Source organism: Aotus nancymaae, unplaced genomic scaffold (assembly GCF_030222135.1).
Source record: "Aotus nancymaae isolate 86718 unplaced genomic scaffold, 86718_ANA_hifiasm-v0.15.2.pri h1tg000010l, whole genome shotgun sequence".
Taxonomy (NCBI): domain Eukaryota; kingdom Metazoa; phylum Chordata; class Mammalia; order Primates; family Aotidae; genus Aotus; species Aotus nancymaae.
This window is the reverse complement of record NW_026988421.1, coordinates 55,585,741-55,613,580: the sequence shown is the minus strand read 5'-3', so window position 1 is coordinate 55,613,580 and position 27,840 is coordinate 55,585,741. Positions and strand designations below refer to the sequence as shown.

General features: G+C 39.4%; 1 protein-coding gene across 1 annotated transcript in view; it reads right to left on the bottom strand.

Moving 5' to 3' along the window:
- REEP3 (receptor accessory protein 3) overlaps positions 1–27,840 on the bottom strand; it is a 103,583-nt gene that overhangs the window by 21,541 nt on the left and 54,202 nt on the right. Inside the window, exons 3-5 of the mRNA XM_012445726.3 lie at positions 6,522–6,598; positions 3,253–3,373; positions 2,379–2,492 (exon numbers count right to left, since the gene is read on the bottom strand). Of these exons, the coding sequence (XP_012301149.1) occupies positions 2,379–2,492; positions 3,253–3,373; positions 6,522–6,598 (312 nt within the window). The remainder of the gene's footprint in view (positions 1–2,378; positions 2,493–3,252; positions 3,374–6,521; positions 6,599–27,840) is intronic.

Here is a 27,840-nt window from a genome sequence, read left to right as displayed (position 1 = left end):
AGGCGTGAGCCACTGCGTCTGGCCTATTTATTTTATTTTTAGTATTTTTTGAGATGGAGTTTCACTCTTGTCACCTAGGCTGGAGTGCGATGGCTTGATCTTGGCTCACTGCAACCTCTACCTCCCAGGTTGAAGCAATCCTCCTGTCTTGGCCTCCTGAGTACCTGGAACTACAGGCGCCCACTACCACACCCAGCTAATTTTTTTGTATTTTTAGTAGAGCCGGATTTTCACCATGTTGGCCGGGCTTCTTGAACTCCTGACCTCAGGTGATCTACCTACCTCGGCCTCCCAAAGTGCTGCGATTACATGTGTGAGCCACTGTGCCTGGCCTCTCACTGGTTTTAGTATTATCCCTGTGCAGCATGAACAATCCTCTTGGCTTTGTATGTCCAGAGATATCTCTCCTGGCACCTTTCATCCACCACATCCAGTTTTGGCTGGCTGCACTTTGGACTTGCTGTGTGGTATTCTCTCTGGTAGTTTTTGTCATCTCTTTTCTGTGATGAATAACTTGTTTCCCAGATCTCATGGGTTTCCTTTTTTATGGACCATTCCCTAGCTCTGTGAGCATATCTGTCCTGACAAAAGTTGACCAGTAGGTAAATCCTGTGACTCTGCATGCCTAGAATTAAGAAATTTCTTAATTCTAAGTTCACACAATTGAGGGCTCATAGTACTTGAGGGTGAAAATCATGATGGTATCATGAATGGTATTACTCTGTCTTCAAGCATTAATTGTCACTGTTTAGATATTTAACGCCATTCTGATTCAACATCATTTGAATGTGATATGCTTTTTACATTTGGAATCTTTATGAATTCTCTCCTTATCACTGGTGTTTTAGGATACCCAATGACTTCACTTAGAGTCAGTCATCCTTTTCATTCATTGTGTTAAGTACTTTGTGGATCCTTTCAATCTGAAGATTCGTATCATTCAGTTCTGGGAAATATTACTGTATTATTTCTTTGATAATTACAACTATTCCCTCTTTTTAGAATTCCCAGTGGCTGGATTATCTCTTGGATAATCTTTTTTAGCAGATATGGAAATCAGGAATGCATTTTCACTAAGCAAGAAATAAAAAGCAAAATGAACTTCTATAAGAAAACATAGTCCTTTAAGCTGAAAATTTTGCTATTTCTGTATTCATTTATAAACCTATCTTAATAAAAGAAAAAGCCTTTAAAAGCCAAATAAGAGAAAAACTATACTATATTGAAGTGCTGATCATTAATAATCATTAATAATAGAGTTGTTTTACATGTATAGTGCTGCATAGTTAATACATTTCCATTTAACCCTCAATGGAATGCTATTAGGTATATAATTTGAATGTTCCTTCTTGTTCATTATATTCATTTTGATACTTGAGCCAAAGACCTCTCTGAAAAGTGGAAGTGCCCTCATTTCATATCCTTTCGCCATTACAGTTATATAAAATCACTACTTAACTAGAATATTTATTTCCATAGCGTTGTTTTAGTTCAAGACAACTAAAAGAGCCTAACTTCAAAGCAGAATACTATTCAGTCTCAATTTAACATAATAGCCAAAAACTTAAGTTTTCACTTGAATCTTGAATGGAGATAGACACATGATATTTATGTTTATTGGACTCCTACTATATGCAAGCAAGCACTGTGCTTTTATATATTCTCACAGATATATTACCCCCATTTTATACATGAAGCAACTAAGGAACACAGAAGGGTATTTTCTTTCCATACCAAACACACCAAAACCAATTATGCTACAGTATTTAAAATAAACCACACAAATTACAACATGCAAAGAAATCCAAAACCATGATGCAAATTTTTACAGAACACATTCATTTGATAACTTGGCTTGCAAACACAACAAATGACATTAGTAATTGGCTAAGTATAAGCTCACGTTTTAAGAACAGACTTTTTCATGCCTTATTTTGAATAATCAGTTACCTCAGATTGATTGAAGTAGAGGTGCAGAAGTAAGCCAGAAATCCTACCAAGATATTGCCATTGAGAAAGAGACAGAAAAAGAGAGAGAGAGAACACCAAAGACAGAGAAAGAAACAGTGGTCATCTTTACTTCAGGTGATTTACTCAAACTACTTTAAGGTCATTAAGTGGGACAATTATGACTAAATGACATTTTTAGGTATTTATTATTTATTAACTACCTCTCATTTTGTGATCAATTAAGAGATTCATAATAAGTAAATATAAAATTAAAATATCTTTAAAATTATTTATTTGTTTTCCAGTATTAGAAAAATAAGCATACAGCAAGATTCTGCCACAATTTTATAATGGTTTGAAACAAAAAGCCACCTTACTTTATTTGCTGACTTAATATGACTGGATTAAAAAGGTAAATGAAGAATTACCTTCACTGCTGCAGTAACTGCAGCGGTAGCTGCCAAGTTTAAACCTTGCCGTCCAAAGTTTACCATGGTTTCATAGCCTCGTTCCTTTGCTTGTACAATATAATCATCAATCTCCTGGGGGAAAAAGCCAGAGATGTCAGTTTTATTTAAAAACAGTGTTAAGAAGCCCCAAACTAGAACATTCTCCCTATAATAGTTTCAAGAATTGTATAGCATTAGCATATGTTAATAGGCATTTCTTTCTTTCTCTTTCTTTCTTTCTCTCTCTCTTTCTTTCTTTCTTTCTTCTTCTTTTTTTTTTTTGAGAAAGGGTCTCATTTTTTTGCCTAGGCTGGAATGCAGTGGCATGGGACAATAAGTACATACTACCATGACTGAATAATTTTTAATTTTTTTGTAGAGACAGAGTCTCATTAAGTTGCCTTGGCTGGTCTCAAATCCCAGGCTCAAGAAATCCTCCCATCTTGGATTTTCAAAGTGTTGGGATTACAAACGTGAGCCACTGCACCTAGCCTAGGCATTTTTCTTTCTGTTTTTGAGATGGAGTATTGCTCTGTCAGTCAGGCTGGAGTGCAGTGGTGTGATCTCGGCTCACTACAATCTATGCTTCCAGAGTTCAAGCGATTCTCCTGCCTCAGCCTCCTGACTAACTGGGATTACAGGCAAGCACCACCATACCTGGCTACTTTTTCTGGTATTTTTAGTAGAGCCAGGGTTTCACCATGTTGGCCAGGCTTGTCTCAAACTCCTGGCCTCAAGTGATCCACCCACCTCAGCTTCCCAAAGTGCTGGGATTACAGGTGTGAGCCATCACACCTGGCCTCAGCCTAGGCATTTCTAAAAATAACTTATGGAAATAAGTTATATATCTTACCCTTTCCTTTGAAGAAAGAAGTGGATGAAGGAATTTTCTATATATTAAACTTGCTCCTTTGGTATAGGGAGAAAGCAGCCATATGACAAAAGCAATCTTCAGCTCATAGTACAGGGGAAACCTAATAAGAAAAACATTTGGAAAAAAAACTGCCAGTGAAAAAATAAACCACTGTGGAAATCACAAAAACACTTTTTATAAAGTTCAGTCACTATGCTAAGCTTTTTTTTTTTTTTTTTTGAGATAGAGTTTTGCTCTTGTTGTCAGGCAGGAGTACAATGGCACCATCTTGGTTCACTGTAACCTCTGCCTCCTGGGTTCCAGTGATTCTTCTGCCTTAGCCTCCCCAGTAGCTAGGATTACAGGCATGCGTCACTATGCCCAGCTAATATTTGTATTTTCAGTAGAGATGAGGTTTCACCATGTTGGCTAGGCTGGTCTCGAACTCCTCACCTCAGGTGATCCACCTGCCTTGGTCTCCCAAAGTACTGGGATTACAGGCATGAGCCACAGTGCCTGGGCTATGCTAAGTTTTAGAATGTAAAAGTTAGTGATCAGGAGATAACTGTGTTTGAATAATATCGTTTCAACTATAGATCAGTTCATGACAGTGTGACCTGAGAGATTCCCCTGCTCTAATACAAGAATCTTCCTTTGTAGTAAGCATAGGAAAGCTGCCAAACTGAATGCAGCAGTTAAGAGAGGGCACTAATATCATTTATCCAGTACATAAGGTATGCCCACGCTATCTGCAGAGCCAAACTGCCATGGAAGTACATAACCTACCTCATATGATAGCTGTGCCTATCAGAGCACGAATTCATACACTTCAAGTGCACAACGTTTACCCCATACACACGTCTTCATCTTTTTCAGAACTTCCCAAAAATATCCCTTCGAATTTCATTTGGCCAGAATTGCAGCACTCTGCAGACCTAAATTGTTCACTTGCAAGGAAAATTGCAAGGAAAATGGAAAGTATTACAATGGGTCTTCCCTGTTGGCCCAGTATACTTCCTCAACCAATGACTGTGGCTTTAACCATGTGACTTGCTTTGGCTAGCAGAAAATGAATGTGATACATGTCACATGCAAGCAGAAGCTTTAAACACCCTTTGACTTCCCCACTTTATCACCCTCAACCTCGTGCTTTAAGCTCTTGCCTTCTAACATGAGAACAGCTGCTTCTTCAGCCTTGGTTTAAGGGGCCAGGTGAGGATTACACACCTGTGACCCCAGCACTTTGGGAAGCCAAGCTGGGAGGATTGCTTTAGTGCAGGAATTCAAGGGTGCAGTGAGCTATCATCATGCCATTGCACTCCAGTTTGGGCAACAGAGCAAGACTCTGTCTCTAAAACAACAACAAAGGTGACCTGACCCCAGCAAAGATGCAGCCAAACATTTTCCATCATGTAGCTTGAGCAAAAAATAAAAGTTTGCTTTTCTAACCCACTGTACTTTTATGGTTGTTTCTTGCTGCAACAAAAGTTCTCTAGTGTATAATGAGAGGCTCAGTATCTTGTCCATGACAAGGAACACATAAATGTAGTCCATTTATCACTAGGATAAATGATAACTGAGCAAATTTGGGTTCTTCTGTCAAGGCAGGCAGATAGAGGGCAGTGAGGATGACTTACTGTGTAGTCAACAAAGAGGTCTCTGCCACACTGCAATTACAGGAGTTTCTGGATTCAGTTGTTCATGTTAAACATTTTCTATACCGTTCACTTTTAAATAACATATATAGGTTACATTTGCAATCAGAAAAAAATGAAGTCTTAAAAAAAAGAACTTGGAAACTCAGATGTAGCATGGTTTGGGATCTATGTTCTGTCACTTAAAAACAAAGAGACCTCCCCAACCAAACTCCTATACCAAAAATATAACAGATAAATTAATGAGCTTTGGGGCACAGGAACGGAAATTTTTACAGTATTTCAAATCAGAAGAGCGATACAGCGATGTTTGCAAATAAAGGAAGGTTGTTAAGAATATTTTAGTATGATGACTTCTATTTTTTTTTTCTAGCAAATCCAATAGGACCTAATGTACTACAAGAATAGGAGAAAGCAAAATGGGAAAGGCAGCGTAAGGAGAGAATTGTAAAGGTTTGAAACAGACCAGGCAGAATGTAAGTAGACACTGACCAGGAGCAAGTAAAAGGAATGAGGTTCAAACTGATATCTATGTGAGCAGTTGATTAATTTTTTCAGCTGAATTTAGCAGCCCAGTTAAAAAAATAAAAAGGAATCATTTTGGCTGGGTGCCCTGGCTAATGCCTACAATCTCAGCACTTCGGGAGGCCGTTGTGGGCGGACCACCCGAGGCTGGGAGTTCGAGACCAGCCTGGCCAATATGGTGAAACCCTGTCTCTACTAAAAATACAAAATTAGTCAGGCTATGGTGCCATGTGCCTGTAATCCCAGCTACTCAGGAGGCTGAGGCAGGAGAATCGCTTGAACTTGGGAGGTGGAGGTTGCAGTGAGCTGGGATCATGCCATTGCACTCCAGCTTAGGCAACAAAGCAAGACCCTGCCTCAAAAAAAAAAAAAAAAAAGAAGAAGAGTAATTGTAAGGCTAATTTAGACTGAAGGTTTGTGTGTCAAGGGCAGATGAAGATATCAGGAAGGTAGTAAACCAAAATATCTTAAAAGGAGAAGTTCTCAAAGTGATGGCAGGGTTTCGATGGAAATACACTACGAAATACACCACAGAGAGATAGTTGTCCAGTTAAGTACTGCTCCTTGGTAAAATGTTAAATCCTTAAGGATACAAACATGCTTTAATTTTGCCTTATCTATTTGGAACAGATCAGCCAGGAAGCTGGTGTTGAGTGGGTGTCCATGTGGGTGCTGACGTTTTCCAGTTCAAATGTTTGTAGATGAGAGTTTTAAGGATAGGGAGGGGGGTGCTAAAACCAGATGCTGTGGGCTTCAAAAGAGGAGTCATTTAGGAAGTGATACAGGAAAATTGTCTGAAGTCATCAGTGCAGAAAAGGATGATGACAATCAACTTTCCCTATTCCAAGATACTGGGGGAAGGTGTGTGGGAGGTGAGCAGGGAGTGGCGTATGGGGAGGAAAATGAGCTGCCTTTATTTGATGGAGGCTAAAAGGAAAGTAGTGTTCTATGGGAAAGCAGATGACAAAAACAAGTTGCTGGATAATTAGGTAACTTGATCAAAATCACTTAGTAGCAAGAGCAGGGTAAGAACTCAGGACACCTGATAATGAGTATGTAGTTTGGCCTCTTCTCAATAGTAAAACTTACCAAGCAACTGTTTGATCTGCTACTGTTTCAATCACAGTATAGAGAGCAAAAACAATCCAGTACATCATCCATCGAACCTGGAAATAATAAAAATGCTCATGAAACAACAGACGAAAATTATTTGCAACTCTGAAATTATATGTATGTACGTGTTTCTGGATACACAGTATTTTGGGTCAAATGCAGAAAGCGATGGTTTAATTTTCAGCAGGTTTTATGTTTGAATTCTCTTTTTTTTTTTTTGAGACAAGGTCTCACTCTGTCACCAGGCTCGAGTGCAGTGGCGTGATCTTGGCTTACTGCAATCTCTGCCTCCCTGGTTCAAGTGATTTTCCTGCCACAGCCTCCTGAGTAGCTGGGACTACAGGTGCGCACCACCACACCCAGCTAATTTTTGTATTTTTAGTAGAGATGGGTTTTCACCATGTTGGCCAGTATGGTCTGGATCTCTCGACCTGGTGATCTGCCAGCTTTGGCCTCCCAAAGTACTGGGATTACAGGCGTGAGCCACTGTGCCTGGCTATGTTTGAGTTCTTCACATTACATCAACAGTCTTGGGATAGAAAGAGCAAAGATTAATAAATCTCTGGGAATTGATACAATATAATCTAGGAATCTAAATCAGGGAATTGGAAAAACAGGAAATATTTTTCTTAATTGGAAGAATGTTCTTTAAAAGACGTTATCTACTTGCTTATGAAGACTATATGTTATTTATTTATTTTTATTTTTTGTAGAGACAGGGTCTTGCTCTGTTGCCCACGCTGAAGTGTAGTGGTACAATTATGATAACAGGTCACTGCAGCTGCGACCTTCCAGGCTCAAGTGATCCTCCTGCCTCAGCTGCCCGAGTAGCTGAGACTACAGTTGTGCACCACCACGCTTGGCTAAATTTTTGTTTTCTGTAGAGACGAGGTTTTGCCATGTTGCCGAGGCTGGTATCGGACTCCTTGGGTTCAAGCTATCTGCCTGACTTGGCTTCCCAATGTGCTGAGATTACGGGCATGACCTTAACTATTTAATTGTTACATAAGTAATATAGTATAATATGATAAGACTACATTTAATCTTAGTCTCGAAAATTTTATATTTCTTCCTTATTTCCCAATATATAGAAATTGTTCAGAAAGCCAAGAACAATCCTGGGCTTCTTACTTCTATTAATGATACATCCCTAGCCGGGCTTGGTGGCTCACGCCTGTAATCCCAGGACTTTGAGAGGCCAAGGTGGGCAGATCACAAGGTCAAGAGGTCCAGACCACCCTGGCCAACATGGTGAAACCCCATCTCTACTAAAAATACAAAAATTAGCTAGGTGTGGTGACGGACGCCTGTAGTCCCAGCTACCTGGGAGGCTGAGGCAGGAGAATCACTTGAATCCAGGAGGTGGAAGTTGCAGTGAGCCAAGATTTCGCCACTGCACTCCAGCCTGGCGACAGAGCAAGACTCTGTCTCAAAAAAAAAAAAAAAAAAAAAGATGCATCCATAATGCTAGTTACCCAAGTGGAAAGTGTAAGCAAGGTTAGTCTCCTTCCTCTTCCCCTGATGTAAGCCTGTAATCTCCCACACATCTTTCTCCTTCTTCCACTCTAATTCCACAATTACAGTTTAGAATGTTTTAATCTCTTGTCCAAATCAGGGCATGCTGAATGGTCCCTGGCACGCTGCCTTCTCTTGGTATCTGTCCTCCTCATTGAATGCTGCCAGATTAATGTTTCCTGAGTTGATTCTCCCAAATTTTACTTTTTCATCTACCTCAGTACATTGTTTCTTGTCTCTCAAGTGCACTGGAGTTTTACTAACAATTAAAATCTTTGCTCTTCTGTGCAATAATAATAGCAAATACACAATGCCATGCCAATCAGGGGGCTAGGAATTACATTGATAAATATATCACATAAATTAATTCATTTAATCTCTTTACAAAGAGATTAAACAAACTTTAATGTTAACAAACTCTTAACAAACTTTACAAAGTAGAAAATACAATTACTTCCATCATAGATAAGAAAACAGTAGCACAGAGAGGTAAAAGAGAAGTCATTTGGCTAGGATTTGGGTCCAGGCTGCCTGACTCTGGAATTAGTTAACCCATTATACGAGGCAGAGAGAGAAGATGTGAGAAACTGCCCAATGTGGGGTCCAAGAATGACTACCACTTTTCATGTTCTTACCTCATCAGTGACAAAAAAATTTGGGTCCTTATATATAACTGGAAAATGGACCTATTAGTTTTAATACAGATGTTTGTTTGGGTATTTCATAGGCAATATAAAACAATAGCTCAAGTAGCTTTTTCAATTTTCTATTTACATGAACAAATGAATAGAAAATAGCCATGAATAACTTCTAAAGCAACTGTATTGTGAAATAAGAATACTACCAATTTGTTCTAATTTATAGAGAATCCTGAAAGCTTAAAAAATTTCCCAAAGCAAATAATAGGGTACATTATCTGTATTTGAAATATGAGGAAATTGATTTATAAAATCATTATCTTAAATGTTAAAAAAGTTAAACTAATGTTCTCTTTAGTTTTCTACTTTTCATGAGTTCTTTTCAATCTCTCACTGTTCCCAATCCCAAGCTTTTGTCCAAGTATGGGGATTTTCCTCCAGGTCTAAAATCCTACGTGGGTCTCTGCACGTGTTATCTTTTCTTCCCTTCCTCCACCTTACCCATTTCTAAAAGAGGAAATGATGCTTTTGCATGAGTTAATTCCCTCAGCCTTTCCAAATCCAAGCACTAATTTAGTACTTTCACTTCTCAGCTGTATTCATAAGGTTATCTTTTTTTTTTTTTGAGATGGAGTCTAGCTCTGTCGTCCAGGCTAGAGTGCAGTGGTGCGATCTCAGCTCACTGCAACCTCCATCTCCCTAGTTCAAGCAATTCCCCTGCCTCAGCCTCCCAACTAGCTGGGATTACAGGCGCATGCCACCACGCCTGGCTAATTTTTTTGTATTTTTAGTAGAGACAGGGTTTCACCATGTTGGCCAGACTGGTCTCAAACTCCTAACATCAGGCAATCCGCCCACCTCGACCTCCTAAAGTGCTGGGATTATAGGCGTGAGCCCCCATGCCTAGCCCATAAAGTTATCTTTTAGAGTCAATCACGACTATAGGCCTCCCTCCCAAAAAGAAATGAAGAAAGAAATGACTACAAACTAAACAATGTGCTTTTGTTAAGCTAGCAGGAATTTTGGGAGTCATCAAGCTTTTTAAAACTAAACAATCTTTTATTGAAAAAAAAAAAACTGTAAATACATTATAAGAGAACCGTTCTGGCTGAGTCTCCCATTCAACCTACCTTAGGATTCTTGGGGAGACTCTGAGAAACCCTTGTGCTCTATAAGTATGGCTGGAAAAACAAGTAATAGAGTTAACTCCTCTCATTTTACAGAGGGCCAAAATCAGTAAGTTTGCTCAAGATCACTGCACTAGGAAATGGCTGAAGGAGGCACAGTCCATCTTGAAGCCCAAAGGATGCTGCTTTTTTTTTTTTTTTTAATACTTTAAGTTCTGGGGTACATGTGCAGAATGTGCAGGTTTGCTGCATATGTATATATGTGCCGCGGTGGTTTGCTGCATCTGTCACCCAGTCATCTACATTAGGTATTTCGCCTAATGTTATTCCTCCCCTGTTTCCCCATGCCCTGCTATCCCTCCCCTAGCTCCCCACCCCACCGATGGTCCCAGTGTGTGATGCTCCCCTCCCTGTGTCCATGTGTTCTCATTGTTCGACACCTATTTATGAGTGAGAACATGCGGTGCTTGTTTTTTTGTTCTTGTGTCAGTTTGCTGAGAATGATGGTTTCCATTTTTATCCGAATACTATGCAGCCACAAAAAAGGCTGAGTTAATATCCTTTGCAGGGATGCAGCTTTTATTTATTTATTTTTTTTTGAGACAGAGTCTCGCTCTTGTCATCCAGGCTGGAGTGAAGTGACGCAATCTTGGCTCACTGCAACCTCTGCCTCCTGGGTTCAAGTGATTCGCCTGCCTCACCCTCCTGAGTAGCTGGGATTACAGATGCGCGCCACCATGCCCAGCTAATTTTTTTGTATTTTTAGTAGAGCCAGGGTTTCACCATGTTAGTCAGAATGGTCTCGATCTCCTGACCTTGTGATCCACCCACCTCGGCCTCCCAAAGCGTTGGGATTACAGGCGTGAGCCACTGTGCCAGGCCGGATACAGCTTTTTAAATAAACAGCTGCCACCAGACCAGTCTCTCCCGTTCTTTAGGATTCCCTGGTTCTTTCCCTCTCCAGTACTCAGCACAGAGACCTCAGTGTAAACATTATCACCTCCTTTCCCAGTAAAGTGGAGGCTTAAGTGAAATAAGGCTCTCTTTACAGAAAATTTAAGAAATTCTCAGAAAAATAAAAGCATTTAAGTAACTGCTTGTTATTTTTCATTATTTTACATTTTCATTATTTCATAACTGTCTTGATGGTTGTGATCTTCCAAGGGGATAACAACTGTAAGTAATGCTCCACCAATTGTTTTGATTTGCTTGTTAATAGGGTTGAGTAGAGGCAGAAGGACTGTACAGATAGTAGCCATCTGCTGATATTCCCTGAATGACGAGTTGTGGAATGAATTAGAGCTGCTGCATATTCCGCAGATTTCAAAAGTAGCTGTGCTTCAGTTAAGTGCTTATTCAATTTTCAGATGAAGTCATCAAATTTATTTTAAAACTCACAAAATAAGTAAGTGCTTTAAAGTATATATATTTTTTCTAAGAAAGCAAAAATTATATCTGTTTAGGTTGTGAGAATATTTAATAATGTCAAAAATAAAAGAGGGAGAAAAGGCTTCAGTTTTTTAGTTAAACATCCAACAGCAAACTATCTAATCAATAGGGTATTTCTAGGCATTTTCCTGGTGAATTGACTACAGTTCTACATATAAAAACCCCATGGTTTTAATTTGTCTTTAACGAATAAATTCTTTGACAATTTGATCTCTTGAACCTATGAATTTTTTGTTCTCATCAGAAATATGAACCTTAAATACAGCTGAATACAGGCAAAAATTAAATGAATTCAATGGCCATGTGTTATTCATGGAAGCAACCAAAAAGAAAGTTAACCTTGAAAATATATTGCTTTCTTTTTTTCCATTAATGGATTTGGTTGAAGGTTTATACCAAATGATTACTCAGTGATGCTTCTATTAAAACTATACCTCAAGACCACTTAGCCTACTGTTTAAGGTTTTTCCCAAAGGAAATAGCAGAAAGAAGTCAAGGTCAAAAAAAAAAAAAAAAAAAAAAAAAAAAAAAGGCTAAATGTATGTGAGGATAAAGGAAATATTCTTTAGATCAATAAAGAACATTGATAACAAAATGCAGCATTAATACCAAAAAATTGAAAGGAAACCAGTATACGAATTATCTTATGAACATATGTAACCAAATATAATAGAAATAATTGCTGTTAAAATATGTAAATAAAAGTCAGTAATTTAACAGGTGACTTTAATAAATCACAATCCACCTTTTAAGCTACTGAGAAAAAAGGTTACTAACTTTGTTGTTAGTAATATAGTCTCAGGGAAGTGAGAACAAACAGTATTTCTTTCCAGTTCAGAAACAAGTGGTAAAACCAACAAACTGTTATTTAGATATCTTCACAAGAACAATGAATAATGACAAAGCTGAACCCAATATTTCCTTAAAAGTCCCTTTGGCCCTTGTCAGTCTACAAATCCCCCAATCCCAGTGGTGCACAATTTCAACCCAGATGGCAGTTCATTTTCAGAAAGGGGGCTTGTATTATAGGAGGCTCACGTAACATAGGAATTGCCTGAATACTCTGCAATGCCCTTCTGTGTAGCCTAGTCAATAACTATACAAAACTCAAGGAAAGAAAAAAAATTTTCTTGATCCCAGAGAACTTAATTATTCAACAAGGTCAAGTTTACACTTAGAAACACTAAGATGGGGACACACACAGATACACCCTCCTTTTCATTAATCCTTCATGTAAAACATAATTTAGTCAATTCTTGAGGACTCAGGTGGCAACATTAAAAACAACATTCATTGATTCAACTGTAAGCAAATCCTACCTGCCTTATGGCATGGGAATAGAAATATAAACATGATATCTCCATCCTCAAGGATTCAACATTTCACTGGGCAGACAAACAAATAACTGTGATTTTTAAAATGCTGTGTGATTGCACCTGTAGTTCTAGCTACATGGGAAGCTGAGGTGGGAGAATTGCTTTGGCACAGGAATTCGAGGCCAGCCTGGGCAATATAATGAGATCCCGTCCCTAATTTCCAAAGATGTTCTGGGCCAGACGCGGTGGCTCATGCCTGTAATCCTGGCACTTTGGGAGGCCAAGGCAGGTGGATCACTTGAGGTCAGGAGTTCAAGACCAGCCCGGCCAACATGATGAAACCCATCCCTACTAAAAATACAAAAAAAGTTTAGCCGGGCATGGTGGCATGTGCCTGTAATCCCAGCTACTTGGGAGGCTGAGGCAGGAGAATCGCTTGAACCCAGGAGATGGAAGTTGCAGTGAGCTGAGATTGTGACACTATACTCCAACCTGGGTGACAGAGCAAGATTTCATAAAAAAAAAAAAAAAAAGATTTCCCCTTGCTGTTCTTACTACATTAGACATCCTAGCTCCCAGTATGAATCAAATTCCCAATATTTTCAGGAAAGCTTACTAAAGGGATTATTTATAAAGCTGTGTACAAGGTTCAAGAACACCAACAAAGGATAGGGCACACCCCTGAGCAAGCAGCTGCGGGAACTGGTATTATACTTAAGTGAGAAGGAGGGAGAGAAGGAAAAGGCTTCCTGGAATCCAGAGATGGTAACTGTAGATGAAAGCTATAGTCACAGCCAACTGGTGGTGGCAGGGAGGGAGCTGGGAGAACAAATATTGTGACCTCATGCTATTCCTGTCTTCTGATCTTGCGCAGGGGCCTCTCATGGGTCAAACCCAAAGGAGGCCAGAGATGATCCGGCCTGTAGAGATCAGTCTCCTGGCTATAAGCAGCAGGGCAGAGAAGTGTGGAGAGTGGAAGGGAAGCTCCAATGGAGGAGCAAATAGAAGGTTCCAGCACTACTCAACCTGTTGTCCCTTGAAACACCCAGAATTGAAGTTGTTGTTTACTACCTCCATAGATACCACCTCAGCCCAGATGACCATTATCTCCTGTCTGGATTATTTCAGTAGCATCCTAACTGGTCATTCCATTTTTTAACATTCTATTCTGCATACAACAGTCAGGGTGCCTCCTTAAAACAGAAGTCAAATCATGTCATTCCTCTGCTCAAACCTTTCTCATGGTTCCCTATCATTGCTTACTACAGCCTGGAAGGCCCTGTGTATCTATCTGGCTCCAGCGATCTCTCTGCTGCACCTCCTGTCCTGTTCTGCTCCAGCCACACCTGTTCTTTTACTGGCCCTAGTTATGTGCTGATATGCTCCTGCCTTGAGGCCTTTTGGATGCTATTTCCTTGTCTGAAATACATTTCCCCCAGTTATCCATGTGAATAGCTTGCTCACTTGCTTCAGGTCTCTGTTCGAATATTTTCTATGAGAGAAGCCTTTCCTGACTACCCTATTTAAAATATCAAAATTCTAACTCCCTTATTCTGCTTTATTTTTCTCTTTAGCATGCATCACATATCATAGGCATATCTAACAAGTATTTGCTTTTGCCCACCTTCCTCTGCTTTTTCCCCACCTTCCTCTGCTTTTTCCCCACCTTCCTCTGCTTTTTCCCTAGCAGAATATAAACCCTAAGAGGACAAAGACTTTTATTTTGATCACTGATGAATCCTCCGTGCCTGACATAAAGGTGTAAATAAATATATGTTGATGAATTGTTGAATGAATATGGGAATGTACATAGCTTAGTGTGCTCCTTTTTGTAAGAACTGCAAAAGGCTAGAAAGTAGATAGGAGGTAAAGACATGATGAGTACATATAAACTAATCTTTTAAGAAATCTGTTTTTGGCCGAGCTCAGTGGCTCATGCCTGTAATCCCAGCACTTTGGAAGGCTGAGGTGGGTGGATCATGAGGTCAGGAGATTGAGACCATCCTGGGCAACATGGTAAAACACCATCTCTACTAAAAATACAAAAATTAGCTTGGCATGGTGGCATGTGCCTGTAATCCCAGCTACTCAGGAGGCTGAGGCAGGAGAATCACTTGAACCCAGAAGGTGGAGGTTGCAGTGAGCTGAGATCATGCTACTGAACTCCAGCCTAGCGACAGAGCTAGACTCTGTCTCAAAAAAAAGAAAAAGATTTTTTTTAAAGGAGAAAGAATAAAAAATAGCATGAGGCAACATGAAAGAATGTTTATGTTCTCAAGGATTTAACATTATACTGGAGAGATAATGAGATTCAAATTATGAGAAAGCAGGAATATTTAATGGAACAAGATCCTGGATGATATAGACAAGAATAAGATTAGGAACTTAGAAGGAAAAAGAGTGGGCTCAAGAAAGAAGCAGAGATACATCTTCCTCTGGGACAGAAAGCAAGCAAAGAAGAGAGTGGCTGTGTCCAGAAGAGAGTTGAAGGGTTCACGGGTGAGGCCTTCTACCTTCACTCTTCAGTAGGGGGCAAGTTAAGTTTGGGCATGAGTAGGAAGGTGAGTGGATTTCAGAACAGCAGTAAACCTTTAGAAAAGTTGTTTTTAGAGCCGGGCGCGGTGGCTCAAGCCTGTAATCCCAGCACTTTGGGAGGCTGAGGCGGGTGGATCACGAGGTCAAGAGATCGAGACCATCCTGGTCAACATGGTGAAACCCCGTCTCTACCAATATAAAAAAAAATTAGCTGGGCATGGTGGCGCGTGCCTGTAATCCCAGCTACTCAGGAGGCTGAGGCAGGAGAATTGCCTGAACCCAGGAGGCGGAGGTTGCGGTGAGCCGGGATCGCGCCATTGCACTCCAGCCTGGGTAATGAGCGAAATTCCGTCTCAAAAAAAAAAAAAAAAAAAAAAAAAAGAAAAGTTGTTTTTAGGGCCGGGCACGGTGGCTCACGCCTGTAATCCCAGCACTTTCGGAGGCCGAGGCGGGTGGATCACAAGGTCAAGAGATCGAGGCCATCCTGGTCAACATGGTGAAACGCCGTCTCTACTAAAAATACAAAAAATTAGCTGCGCATGGTGGTGCGTGCCTGTAATCCCAGCTACTCAGGAGGCTGAGGCAGGAGAATTGCCTGAACCCAGGAGGCGGAGGTTGCGGTGAGCCGAGATCGCGCCATTGCACTCCAGCCTGGGTAACAAGAGCGAAACTCTGTCTCAAAAAAAAAAAAAAAAAAAAGTTGTTTTTAAGGATGGGAAAGGGAGCTGTCAGGGAAGAGCTGGGACAGACTATGTGACCAATGGTGCCTTCACCAGTTCTGGGTGCTGGTGCAAGGGCTATAACGAAAGGTCTAGGACAATGAAAGAAGAGAAGTATGAATGTGACATACTGTTGTCCATAAAAGGCATAATGTGGTTAGAAATGGCTGAGCCAGGGCCTGGTTCCTCCGCTCTTCTTTGCAGGTAGATGAGGAAGGTGTCGACTTATCACCAAAAGGATATGAGGTGAGGCTTTTGAAAAGTGGGTATCTCTTCCACTTGCTGTTCCTCCCTTCTTGCTGGCTGGGATGGCAGGGAGCACAGCACCTTTGGAAACTATGTGTTGAAGATGGGTGGAATCTGAGTTTTCAAATATTAATAGTTGCATAGGGAGAATTTCTTGATGAAATGAGCACCTAACCAGGACTGTTATGTGAAAAAGAAATGCATTTCTATAGTTCTTCAGTCATTGCATTATTGTTACATACTATGATCACAGCGGCTTAGCCTACCCCAATATAAGCGGTTACACTAATCTCTGTGATAATGAGAGAGCAAGGCCACAGCAGCGGTGGTTCCAGAATTAGTAGGCACTATTCTAATATATAGTACTATTAGCTGCCATCTGTGGCAGGGCTAATACCAGGACTGGTTGTGACAGTACTACAATGATTGAGAAATGGAGAAGAGGACCACATTTTAAGCAACTGTGGTTGAGATATACCCAGGGAAGTATTTTGGAAGAAACAGAAGGGTAGGAAGGATTGATGTTCTGATGCAGCAGACAGAGGCAGAGCCAGAGGAATACTATTTTAAATTATTATTGTGATACCTTGGCAAGTGTGGACTCTGTCAATTTGTTAGCTATCATCTGCATTTAGTCTATGTGGCTTCAGTAGTAATCCTCTTCTGCTTCCAATAGGCCAAGAAATCAGATAAATGAGCTTGCTAGAAATAGACATAATATTTCAAGTAAATATATTCTGAGTGGGAGGCCAATGAATAAAATGCAAAAAATAACATGCATAAACGTCAGTAGCAAGACTCTATAAACAAAGATGTTTGATGTTTTATTTTGTTTATTTTGTTTTCTTTGCCAAGAGAGTATCTAATGCCTCATATGATACCTGGCACAAAACAGATGCTCAAAAATACTTATTGAAAGAATTAATAAGCCAGGTGCTGTGGCTCACACCTTTAATCCTAGCACTTTGGGATGTTTAGGTGGGAGGACTGCTTGAGCCCAGGAGGTCCAGACCAGCCCAGGGAACACAGCAAGACCCCATCTCTACCCCACCACATAAAAATGATTAAAACAAAACAAAACAAAAAACGAATGAACCAGGCTAACTTAACAAGTGAGATTATAATTTCTATTTTTTTCTAATTACTTGGTAATAAACTTCTCTTGAAAGTGGTCACAATGAAATGGCAATCATTTTCACTTCTGGAGCACTTTATCTACTATATATTTTCTGACTAAGAAAATGTGATAAATATTTTCATTTAAAATAAAAATACATAAATAAAATAATCCTCAAATGGAATCTTAAAATCATTTAAATATCAAAAGGAATTTATTTTCCAAGGAAATACACTCTTATAATTAGGCAATTTCTTTAGAAGAATATGGAGTCATCTGCGATATAAAGTCATAGTATCTAAAATTACATTCTGATTTATATAGTGCATGGATCAGATTATCCTACTTAACAAGCCAGCACTTGCTTTATTATTACTCAAATCCATAAGGCTTTTATAAAGCCTTAGCATTTCAGAAATCCAGACGGTCATGTGATGGAGTTCTTAGCTTCACCCTCTCAAAGGAATTAGAGGATATTTAAAGCTAGAGTGAATACTGTAAAATGAATGTACTCCTAGGCTAAATTTACTATCAAGAAAATCATGCTTCATTTAATAGGTATGCATTTACCTACCCTAATGCCAAATGAGAAGTTAGCTTCTTTTCATGATCTCTTAACATTTTTCAACATAACAAGATTCTATGATTTACATTCTTAGAGAAAACTTATAAAATGATTTAGATCCCAGGATAAACAAATAAAGCAAAGAAAAAGTAAGCTGCCATTGTAAAATGATCCTCATGATTTCCATCACAGAAATTGAAAGCAATACACAGGCCCCAAGTATACAGGGAAATATGTTATGGTTGGAGGTGAACTGTTGTAGATTTATAAAAGCCATAGATAATAGTAGTAATGGCTTATTAACTTCAAAGTATTTTTCTTAAATGACACCTTTATATAACTTACTCGTTATGCTATGACCAGTGAAATACTATAACAATGATAATATGTTAAATGCTATAATTGTAATAATTTACAGTTGTATGATAAAAAGAAAAATTAATGTGATGTATTAATTTGATGAATATTACTTAGGGCCTACTATGAACTTTGAAGTCAAGGTTTTCCTACACCTACAAAGCTTTCATGGGGGGATTAGTATAATATAGAAAAATAAGAATAGGTGATTACAAGCACAATGTCTGATTCAACATATAACTACTAGTATTTTATTACATATTATATTACATATTATTCACTGCCTGTATGAATAAAATTTCTTTACTTCCAAAAGAAATCCTTCCTTAATTACCCTGACTCCCTCCAAAGATGATATATAATCTCTGTGTACTGTACTTTTCCTTTGTAACATATCCGTATGGTTGGTTTATATAACAACTACCTCTGCCATTTGACTGTAACAACAAATAGGGATCAAAAGTGCCTTGTTCATCCTCATATTCTCAGTACCTAGCAACCTGTGCCTGGAAAGCAAGCACAGAGGATGGCTTCCACTCAACTATTTCTTACATTTTAAGGTCTGAATTGATACAAGATCTCAACAAGTAACTCTGAACTGCAAGCAGCAGTTTATCACATACGAAATAGTCAATTTTTTCAAAGTTGTTTTCAAAGTTAACAGAGATTAAACAGCTTTTCAAACTCTCTTAATTATGGATTCTTTGAATCATAAACCTATTCATGCTGGTCTTTAAGAAAAAATGAAAAATCACACATGCCTAATTATTCAATTATTCAAACCATACTAAGTAAATCCAGAGCATAACATGTTAAAATATGGTTCACTGGGAAAAAAAAATCTCTGCTGAGTCTAAAAAGAAATAAACACTGCTGAATTTCAGCCCACCCAATGAGAACTTTATTTTCTGACCATTACTTGTTACCCACTCAAGTCAGTTCACCCAAAACATTCATTCTATACTACATTTCAGAGACAACAGAGATCCTCTGATACAGATTTCTTTAGAGACAGTATAGAGTTAAAAAGATCTATTCCTGTTTCACTAACTTATGCAATAATTTGGTTACTTCATAATGATTTCCCCCCCATTAAAAACAAAGAGGAATAAAATGTGAGAAATCAAATAGAAAAACTCCCTGTTTTATCCAACCCAGATGGCTTGGTTATGGGATTTTTCTCAGAGCTGTGCCAAGTTAGAGGCATGGTTGAAAATAAGCTATTTGAAGTTAAATCCAAAGCGACTAGAGGCTGTGGCTGAAAATAGTTTTTTTTAAAAAAAAGATGGGGCATGTGTTGGGGGTGAATGTTAGCTTAGGATTAAGCTCCCTCAGTTTTGGGGTACTTCTTCTCCCATGGCCATCTAAGTAGGTTTTAACTTTCAGCAGCTCCTCAGTACTCCAACGACTGGGGGTTCTACTTTCAGATGCCGAACTGGCAGCAACATTGTTTACCTGCAGTTTCTAATTATCACTGCCAAAGACCTCACAGCATATCCTGTTGCTCTGAAGGAGAAAGCCTCACATTATATAAATGTTTCTGGTGTTACAGTGAGTTAAAATGGGGCAGACTGTAAATAGAAATGGATACCTCTGTCACAAAATTGCATTGGTCTTCCCCAGTGCTCTTGAATCACAGAAGCCCCACGTATTTCAACCCTGACCTCAGCAGAGTCTGAGAAACTTGAGGGATGGGAAAGTACAGACATGTTTAAAAATTAGATGATAATTAATTTAAAAGAAGTGTGAAGATGCAAAAATCAGGAATTGCTTAAGGGAACTGTTCCCAGGAGCAGAATTTAGGAAGGAATGACTTTTCAGTCCCAAAATAACTCTCTCCATCCACACTGGCTGAGAATTCACACTTCACTTTTTATATTATTTAAAGTTCTATTGATTTATTTGGGATAATAAACATTTTTAAGAGACACAATTCCCTTTTAACAGGACCACACAGAATTTCTCAGGATTTTAGTATGGGAAAAAAAGACTATTCAGATACAGACTGGGCTACACAGCCATCCTACTGGTTATCTCAGTTTCCATCCCAAACTGCTATCCTACTTTCTTCTATCTCCTGGTCCTGGTCCCACTTAGACACGTAGGCCCCCACTGCTGTATCTAACTTCACAGTCGACTCCATCTGACTCCTTCAACAAGGGACCTAACCTAGCCACCAAAAGAGATGCTTCATTCTCTACGTGTCTGGCAAGGCTATAGCTGACTTAGTAAATGAAAAATTCCACTCTTTAGGTAAGATAACACCCCCTATATACTACTGTTGCTTTATAATAGGTTCGACAGCACACATTAAACATACAGTAAGTACTTAAATGTCAACAATTGGCCCTTATAATAGTAGGACCACATGGTCTTCCTGAGAAAGCAAAGACTGATAGAAAAAAACCTCCGGGAAGACAAAATCTCCATCACGACTAAAAACAAACTTGTGTTATTAAGTCACTTCTCTTCAAAGGCATGTACAATCAACCACACAGAAAGTTCACATTTAGATGAGTGGGGGATGGGGGAGGGCAGCAAGTAATGGAGCACAGAATACAGGATACACGGGTAAGGGGGAGCTGCCTGAATGTCACAGTGGAAGCCCTAAGGAAACAGAGGCGGATAGAGGCTGCAGAGAGCTATGAAAGAAGGGTGGATGATTATAAAGGGAAACTTCACTGAAAGAGACATCTGGTCTAGAGCCAGCCACAAACGTGGAAACTAGGAGGAAGTCCTACTCAATAAATAGCCTTCTTTTTCTTTCTTGTTTTTTGGAGATGGAATTTCACTCTTGTCGCCCAGGCTGGAGTGCAATGGTGCAATCTCAGCTCACTGCAACCTCCACTTCCCAGGTTCAAGCGATTCTTCTGCCTCAGTCTTCCAAGTAGTTGGGATTACAGGCATGTGCCACCATGCCCAGCTAATTTTTGTATTTTTAGTAGAGACAGGGTTTCTCCATGTTGGTCAGGCTGGTCTTGAACCCGACCTCAGGTGATCTGCCTGCCTTGGCCTCCCACAGTGCTAGGATTACAGGTGTGAGCCTATCTTTCTACAATATATTCCAAGTTGTTTATCAAGTTACATAAAATGTTTCTAAAATAAACTATTTGTTTACATAAACATACGTTTTTAAAAGCACACAGTGTAGTAAAGGTATGGTGAAGAGCTGCCTGAGTGCCACAATAAAATAAGATACTGCTTAGTCAGTTGTTTTTAACTTGGCCATGGATAAGAATCACACGGGGATTACAGTTATACAGATTCCAAGGCCTAATCATCACAAGGTGCAGAGAGAGGGCAGACAGATGTTTAAAAGGCAAGCGCCACAGAACCAGAGTCGAGAACATGCACAGAATCCTCGCGACGTGAACTGTGGTCTGCAGATTACTAGCACTGGCATCACCTGGAAGCCTGTTTGAAATGCAGAATCTTAAGCCCAGGCTGGAACAATTAAATCAGAATCTGCATTTTAGCAGAATCCCAGGGGATTCTCATGATCATTAAATTTTGAGAAGCACTGCAGTGAGAGGCTGCGCTGTGTATGTTCTGACAATATCAACTAGAGGAAAGTGGTGCTATTTTCGAAGAGAATGTAGCCTTGGGGTTAGAGAAAAGATGAATTTGGTACTGAGATCATTTGTTCAGTGTAAACATTTAAAATGTACCCTTATTTTCATAATGTTGTTTAGACACATCATCATTTAAAGGAAAACACCAATAAGCTAAAAAAAAAATAGGAGCTGGGCCTTTATCATCATACTTCTCAGAGGCACTGTTCATAGCTATCAATCGAGTAGATAAAAGCATTTAAAACTCTAATTATTCTGATAGCAAGAGAGAGATTTTTTTTTTTTTAATACAGGGTCTTGCTCTGTCACCCAGGCTAGAGTGCAGTGGCACAATCATAGCTCACTGCATCATGGAACTCTTGGGCTCAACCCATCCTCCTCCCTCAGCCTCCTGAATAGCTGGGACTACAGGCATATGCCACCACGCCCAGCTAATTTTTTCTTATCTTTTATTTTTTGTACAGACAGAGTCTTGCTATGTTGCCCAGGCTAGTCTCAAACTCCTGGGCTCAAGCAATCCTCCTATCTCACCCTCCCAAAGTGCTGGGATTACAGGAATGAGTCACCATGCACGGCCAAAGGACAAAATTTAAAGTAAATATTTGTATAATACATTTCAATGCATTTTAATTTTTTTATGGTTTTTCAAAAAAACTTTTTGTTTTACATTTCCATTACATTTCTGGTGCTTTTAAAAGTTATGATGTTTTGGAGAGTGACTTTATTTCATGTACTTAGCTACAATCTTCAGGAATAGCTCTAGCTTTTATATTTTTAGGAGGACCTTTCACGGTGTGATGGCAATCTGGTTGACAATCTGATTATTACAGCTGTAGTTGGTAAAGCACTATATTTTTAAAATTACATAATGGAAAGATGATCTACATGTCTGGGTATTCCAAAGACAGATCCTGGTATTGTGTGAAAGGGGAAACGTCATTGCATAAATAATATAACCTTTAGCTGAAAAGGAAAAAATAAGTCTATCTGATATTATTAGAAAATACTCCTTTTTAAATTTGTTTAGAGGCAGGGAGGGTCTCACTCTGATACCCCAGGCTGGAGTGCAGTGGCATAATCCTAGCTCACTGCAGCCTTAGCCTCCTGGGCTCAGGTGATTCTCTTGCCTTAGTCTTCCAAGCAGCTGGGAATAGGCACGTGTTACTATGCCTGGCTATTTTTATTTTTTTGTTGAGATAGGGTCTTGCTATATTGTCCAGGCTGGTCTGCTGGGCTCAAGTGATCTTCTTGCCTTGGCATCCCAAAGTGCTGGGATTATAGGCATGAGCCATCATGCCTGGCACATTTTAAAAATAAGAATTATAGGTAATTTAATATTTTGTCACTTAAATTTAGTATGGCTTGCTTAAAGTCTTTTCTTGTTTTTCATTTTTTCAGTCCTTTTCTACCTTACCCTCTATCTTAGTTATTTAGGTGTTTATTTTATTAAACTTACTCAAAGAAACTCCTAGATATACTAATTCACCTGATTTTTAAATGTTTTGCTTTTATATTGCTTTATTAATCCTACATTTCTTTCTTTCTTTTTTTTTTTTTGAGACAGAGACTTGCTCTGTCACCAGGCTAGAGTACTGTGGCACGATCTCGGCTCACTACAACCTCTGACTCCCTGGTTCAAGTGATTCTCCTGCCTCAGCCTCCTTAGTAGCTGGGATTATAGAAATGTGCCACCACAACCAGCTAATTTTTGTATTTTTAGTAAGAAGGGGTTTCACCATGTTGGCCAGGATGGTCTTGATCTTCTGACCTCATGATCCATCTGCCTCAGCCTCCCAAAGTGCTGGGATTACAGGCATGAGCCACTGCACCAGGCCCTCATCCTACATTTCTTACAAATTCTTTTAATTTTTATTTTTCTTTCTTCCTTTTCAAAATAGTCTTTTAAAGCTATTATAGCTGGATGCAGTGGCTCACACCTGCATTCCCAGCACTTTGAGAAGCTGAAGTGGGAGGGTCACCTGAGACGAGGAGTTTGAGACCAGCCTAGGCAACATATTGAGATCCCATCTCTACAAAAAATTCAAAAATTAGCTGGGTGTGGTGGCACACATCTGGAGTCCCAGCTACTGAGGAGGCTGAAGCTGCTGAAGGATAGCTGGAGCCTAGGGTGTGGAGGCTGTGGTGAGCTTTGATCATACCGCTGCACTCCAGCCTAGGTGACAGAGCAATACCACCCCTGCCTCTCTCAAAAAAAAAAAAAAAAAAAACCCAAAAACAAAAAACAGCTATTATAGTCAAGAATATAAATTATAATATGTATTACTATAAATTTCATTTTTTTATAATTAGTTTATTACTACATTGTTGATTTCTCTTATAGTCAATGATTATTTCTCCTGCGTGGAAATTACTGGTATTTTCTTCAAAGTAGTGAGGTTATGTTTTCTGAATAAAGAGAAGGCAAACACCGGTCGCCTCTGAATTCAGGTCTCCCTGCAGTGAAGGTGGTAGCAGTTGAGTTTTCTGGTTATTGTAGCTTTTATGGTTTTAAACTATTCTATCACCAGGGATTAGGGTGGGGGTGGCTAGGCCTCCCTCCAACTTACTTCTTAGCAACATTTCCTTTAATGGAAACAACTGTTTCTGTCCCAGTTTAAAAAATCCATTTCCATTGGCACTACAGTTGGTAACATTCTTTCTTCTTAGATTTTAGCAAAAGCCTGATTGCTTAGCCTCTTAGGTTTAAGTGTTACTGTGAGAATTTTTTTTTTCTATGTGTATGTTTTCCAAAGCATTTTCATTGAAAGCTAAAAGAGGACAGGCAGCTGTGAGTTGGCTGGCTACATCCTAGTGTGAACACTGTGGAAATGCTTTCAATTTACTTCAGAAAGGTCAAGGGTTCCTTTAATTCACATTCTAAAGTTTTGGATGAAACTCTGTTAGGCAAAATCCCCCTAGTATATAATCTTATTCAAATTTAATACTTACTTTCCTAAATTTGGATCTTTGGTAATAATCCTGAGGTGATCATAAAGAAATTGTTTTTATAACATAATGAAGGGTCAGGCATGGTGGCTCATGCCTGTAATCCCAGCACTTTGAGAGGCTGAGGTGGGCAGATCACTTGAAGTTGGGAGTTCGAGATCAGCCTGGCCAACATGGTGAGACTCCATCTCTACTAAGAATACAAAACTATCTGGGCGTAGTGGCACATGCCTGTAAACCCAGCTAGTCAGCAGGCTGAGGCAGGAGAATAGCTTGAACCAGGGAGGCAGACGTTACAGTAAACCGAGATGCACCATTGCACTCCAGCCTGGACAACAGAGCATGACTCCATCTCAAAAAAAAAAAAAAAAAGAAAACATAATGAAGAATATAAAACACTTGATGATTATAACAGTACCAGTTGCTTTACCTGTTATAATATATACAGCATATATAAATATATACAACATATATATTATGCTGTATATATATATAAAATAGTAAAAATGACACATGAAAAATTAGATTTATAAAGAATAATAACCTAATTTACTTTAAGTAAAGCCAAGTAGTTTAATTCGTTAAAGTATAGCTAATTGTCCCATGTACACTTAAATTATCATTTTATTTATCAAAACTTGATTTATAAACAACTATAACTCAAGGCACACATGAATTCAGTGTATATCAGCTAAAATTATATGTTAAAGTTATTTTCAAGGACTGAAAATATGATAATATGTATTACTTTTATTTTTATTTTTATGTTTTGAGACAGGGTCTTGTTCTCTAGCCCACGGTGGAGTGCAGTGGCATGATCTTGGCTCACTGCAGCCTTGACCTGCTGGGCTTGAGCCATCCTCCCACATCAGCCTTTCAAGTGGCTGGGACTACAGGCACGTACCACCACACCTAGCAAATTTTTGTATTTTTTTGGTAGAGACAGGGTTTCACCATGTGGCCCTGGCTGGTCTTGAACTCCTGGACTCAAGTGACCCATCCACCTGCCTTGGCATCTCAAAGTGCTGAGATACAGGTGTGAGCCACCATGCCTGGCCATATATTGTTTTAAATCTCTCTCCTAAGTGAAAACATTTAAAAACCAATGTTAATGGTATAGTAAGTCTTACTTAATATATAGAGTAACTCAAGTATCCCACTCATAAAGTCAATTTAGAAATTTGGGTAAAGATGGTGAACCAAATATACATATTCAATTCCAATCCCTCTACAAATATTAAAACAGTAAAGTGATTTTTAAAGAAAGCATAAGCTCAGAAGAATATAGAAGAGAACCTAAGAATTTTGGAGCCAGGAAGGAAATGGATGAATAGTAACTCAGGAGACCTGAGAAAACAGAACAGCAAGCTGGCACGGGGAAAAACTGAGAAGCAACCTAACTCTACACTGCAGAGCTCACCAAAAAAAATGGTGGCAAAATTTCTGGTCAAAGGGTTACAGAGGCTGGGTGCAGTGGTTCATGCCTAACAATCCTGACAATTTCTGAGGCCCAGGGGGATGGATAGCTTGGTCCCAGGAGCTCAAGAACAGCTTGGGCAACATAGCAAGATCTCATCTTTACTTAAAAGAAAAAAATAAAGAAAATAAAAATAGCCAGATGTGGTGCCACATGCCTGTAGTCCCAGCTACTGGGGAGGCCAAGGAGGAAGGATCACATGAGCCCAGGAGTTGGAGTTTGCAGTGAGCTATGATGGCACCACTGTACTCCATCCTGGGCAATAGAGCAAGACCCTATCTAACAAAACAAAAAGGGCAGGGTTGCTAAAGGTAGGAAGGATAGCTGTACATCTGCTTAAGGAGTAGGGAAACCCCAAAATACCTTCTCACTCCCGAAGACTGGCAATGTCCCTTTTTCCCCAGGGAAACCCTTACGTTTATTCTCTGGAAAGGGCGAATCAGAGAGTTTCTGGATTTGCAAATCTCCAGCACAACTGAGCGTGGGCATGGGGCTGATAGGGATCTAGTAAAAGTTTATAAACTGAATGTTGATGCCTCCAAGCTTTATTCTCCCACTAGGATGCTGGCAACCAAGTACCTTTCAGAATGGAGGAGTCTTCTCTGAAGAATCTGACTGGCCCAAAAGAAAATACCTAAAGATACAGACATTGGTAACTTTCCAACAAATGGTTGTTATGGGTTGAATGGTGTTCCCAAAACAGATGTGCTAAGGTCCACTTTAGACTGAATTAGATCTTCCCAAAATTAATAGGTTGAAGTCCTAACTTCCAATGTGTCTATATTTGGAGTTATGGCTTTTATGGTGGTAATTAAGGTTAATTACCTTAATTAGGTCATAGGGTAAAGCCCTACTGATAGGGTTGGTGTCCTTACATGAAAAGGAAAAAGAAGAATGCTTTTCTCTATGTGCACACATCAGAAAGACCATGTGATGACACAATGGTCTTTTCCTTACAACCCAGGAAAAGAGCCCATACAGGAAACCAACCCTGGCAGCACCTTGATGTTGGACGTCTAGTCTCCAGAACTGTGAGAAAATAATTTCTGTTGTTCAAGTTACCCAGTCCATGGTATTTTGTTATGGCAACACAAGCAGACTAATACACACTCCTAAAACCCAATACCTCAGAATGTGACCTTATTTGGAATAGGGTCATTGAAGATGTTGTTAAATGAAGTTATGTGACTGGTGTCCTTATAAGATGAAGAGAAGAGACAAAACAGACACATAGAGACATGAGGGGCGAGTCCCATGTGACAATGGAGGAAGACTGTGGAGGTAGACTGAAGTGCTGGCAACAATCGGCAGCTAGGAATTCAGAAGGAACCATTCTCCTCAACAGGTTTCTGAGGGAGTGTGGCCCTGTCAACATCTTGATTATGGAATTAAGGACTTCTAGCCTCCAGAAATTGTGGGACAATACATTTCTGCTGTTTTAATCCACACTGCTTGTCGTACGTCCTTATGGCAGCCATAGGAACACATACGATAATCGAGTCAGATCACTCTACAGTGAAAATCACATTCAACAAGCCCTTTCATGGCAGCTTTCATTATTATCCTAAAAAATGAGCAGAGAACCAGAGATCATCCAACATTTGAAAAAATCATACATGGAAAACAGAGGCTGAAACAAACGTAAAATAGAATTCAAAGGAAAGACTATGTAGGAAAAAGAACATGTCCAAAAAACTGTCAGTCATATTCTCAAAA